This window comes from Asparagus officinalis, chromosome 5 (genome assembly GCF_001876935.1).
Source record: "Asparagus officinalis chromosome 5, Aspof.V1, whole genome shotgun sequence".
In the NCBI taxonomy this organism is placed as follows: Eukaryota; Viridiplantae; Streptophyta; class Magnoliopsida; order Asparagales; family Asparagaceae; genus Asparagus; species Asparagus officinalis.
In genome coordinates, this window is record NC_033798.1 from 106,748,196 (window position 1) to 106,749,206 (window position 1,011).

At 44.5% G+C, this 1,011-nt stretch overlaps 1 protein-coding gene across 1 annotated transcript in view; it reads right to left on the reverse strand.

Moving 5' to 3' along the window:
• Nucleotides 1-1,011, reverse strand: part of LOC109840542 (protein TSS) — a 14,231-nt gene extending 13,220 nt beyond the window's left edge. Inside the window, exons 1-4 of the mRNA XM_020409219.1 lie at nt 595-1,011; nt 430-491; nt 239-331; nt 53-125 (exon numbers count right to left, since the gene is read on the reverse strand). Coding sequence (XP_020264808.1) covers nt 53-125; nt 239-331; nt 430-491; nt 595-664 — 298 coding nt within the window. The 5' untranslated portion in view covers nt 665-1,011. The remainder of the gene's footprint in view (nt 1-52; nt 126-238; nt 332-429; nt 492-594) is intronic.

Below are 1,011 nucleotides of genomic sequence, written 5' to 3' on the forward strand. Positions count from 1 at the left end.
TGTCATTAGTATACTTAGGTTCTATGAATAGAGGACCACAATGGATGTTTACCTTCTTCAAGTGTGAGATGGCAAGGTTTGAGGGAGATAGCCTCTATACTATCCTTCAGTTGAGCTCCTCGGACCTAATTGCAATATTAGTAATTAAGAAACTAATCAATCCTTTCTATTCGACGCTAGGAAATAAGACAACCATGCTCACAAAGTAGATGGCCTACATACTTTTATTAGAACTTACTTCATGAGATAGGGAGTAATTGGTGAGGTGGCATGCCTCCACGCGTACGGCTAAAAGCTTCCGGACGTCTAGGATCCTGTCCGTCGATATTCCCTTTCAGTAAGCATGTGTTAGTTGCGTCTTCTTGTCTTTTTTTTTTTTTCCTCCACACCAATGTGAATAGATTTTATCACCATGCATAGAAGCGTTACCTTGAGAGTGAGGTGAGAGTAGTCGGGAGTCTCAACCGTGATATCAACAACAGTCGGCAACACTACAAATTGAGCCACGTAACAAATTGTAATTCGGAGGAGAAGAAAATTAAATCCGAGCATAGATAGATAGGTGGATAGACAGGCAGATAAACAAATAACAACCTTTTTCTTCCTTCTTCTTCTTCTCGCCCTTCGGCTTGTGAGGCTTCGCCTTCCCATTCTTAGGCGCCATCGCGCATTAACGCGTGATGTTGTACCCCAGTCTAGGGAGAGAGGTGTCTAGAGAGTGCGCGCGCGTGCTGTGTGATGGGAGGATGTTGGACGAGAGTGCAAGAGAGTGAGGTAGAGATATAATGAAGAGGTGGGAGAGAACGAGAGAAGATAGGGGATAAGGTGTTACGGGTGCTAGAAGCTTATATGAGTTGAGTTTACTGAGGGAGAGAGAGACAAGAGGGAGAGAGGGCGAGATAGGAAAATTGAGTTTTTGGGTGAGGGAATTGAGACCTCTCATTTCCTACTGGGGGCCAATTGGCCTCATCGTCACCAAATCTCATTTGCCTCTCTCTCTCTCTAGTCTCT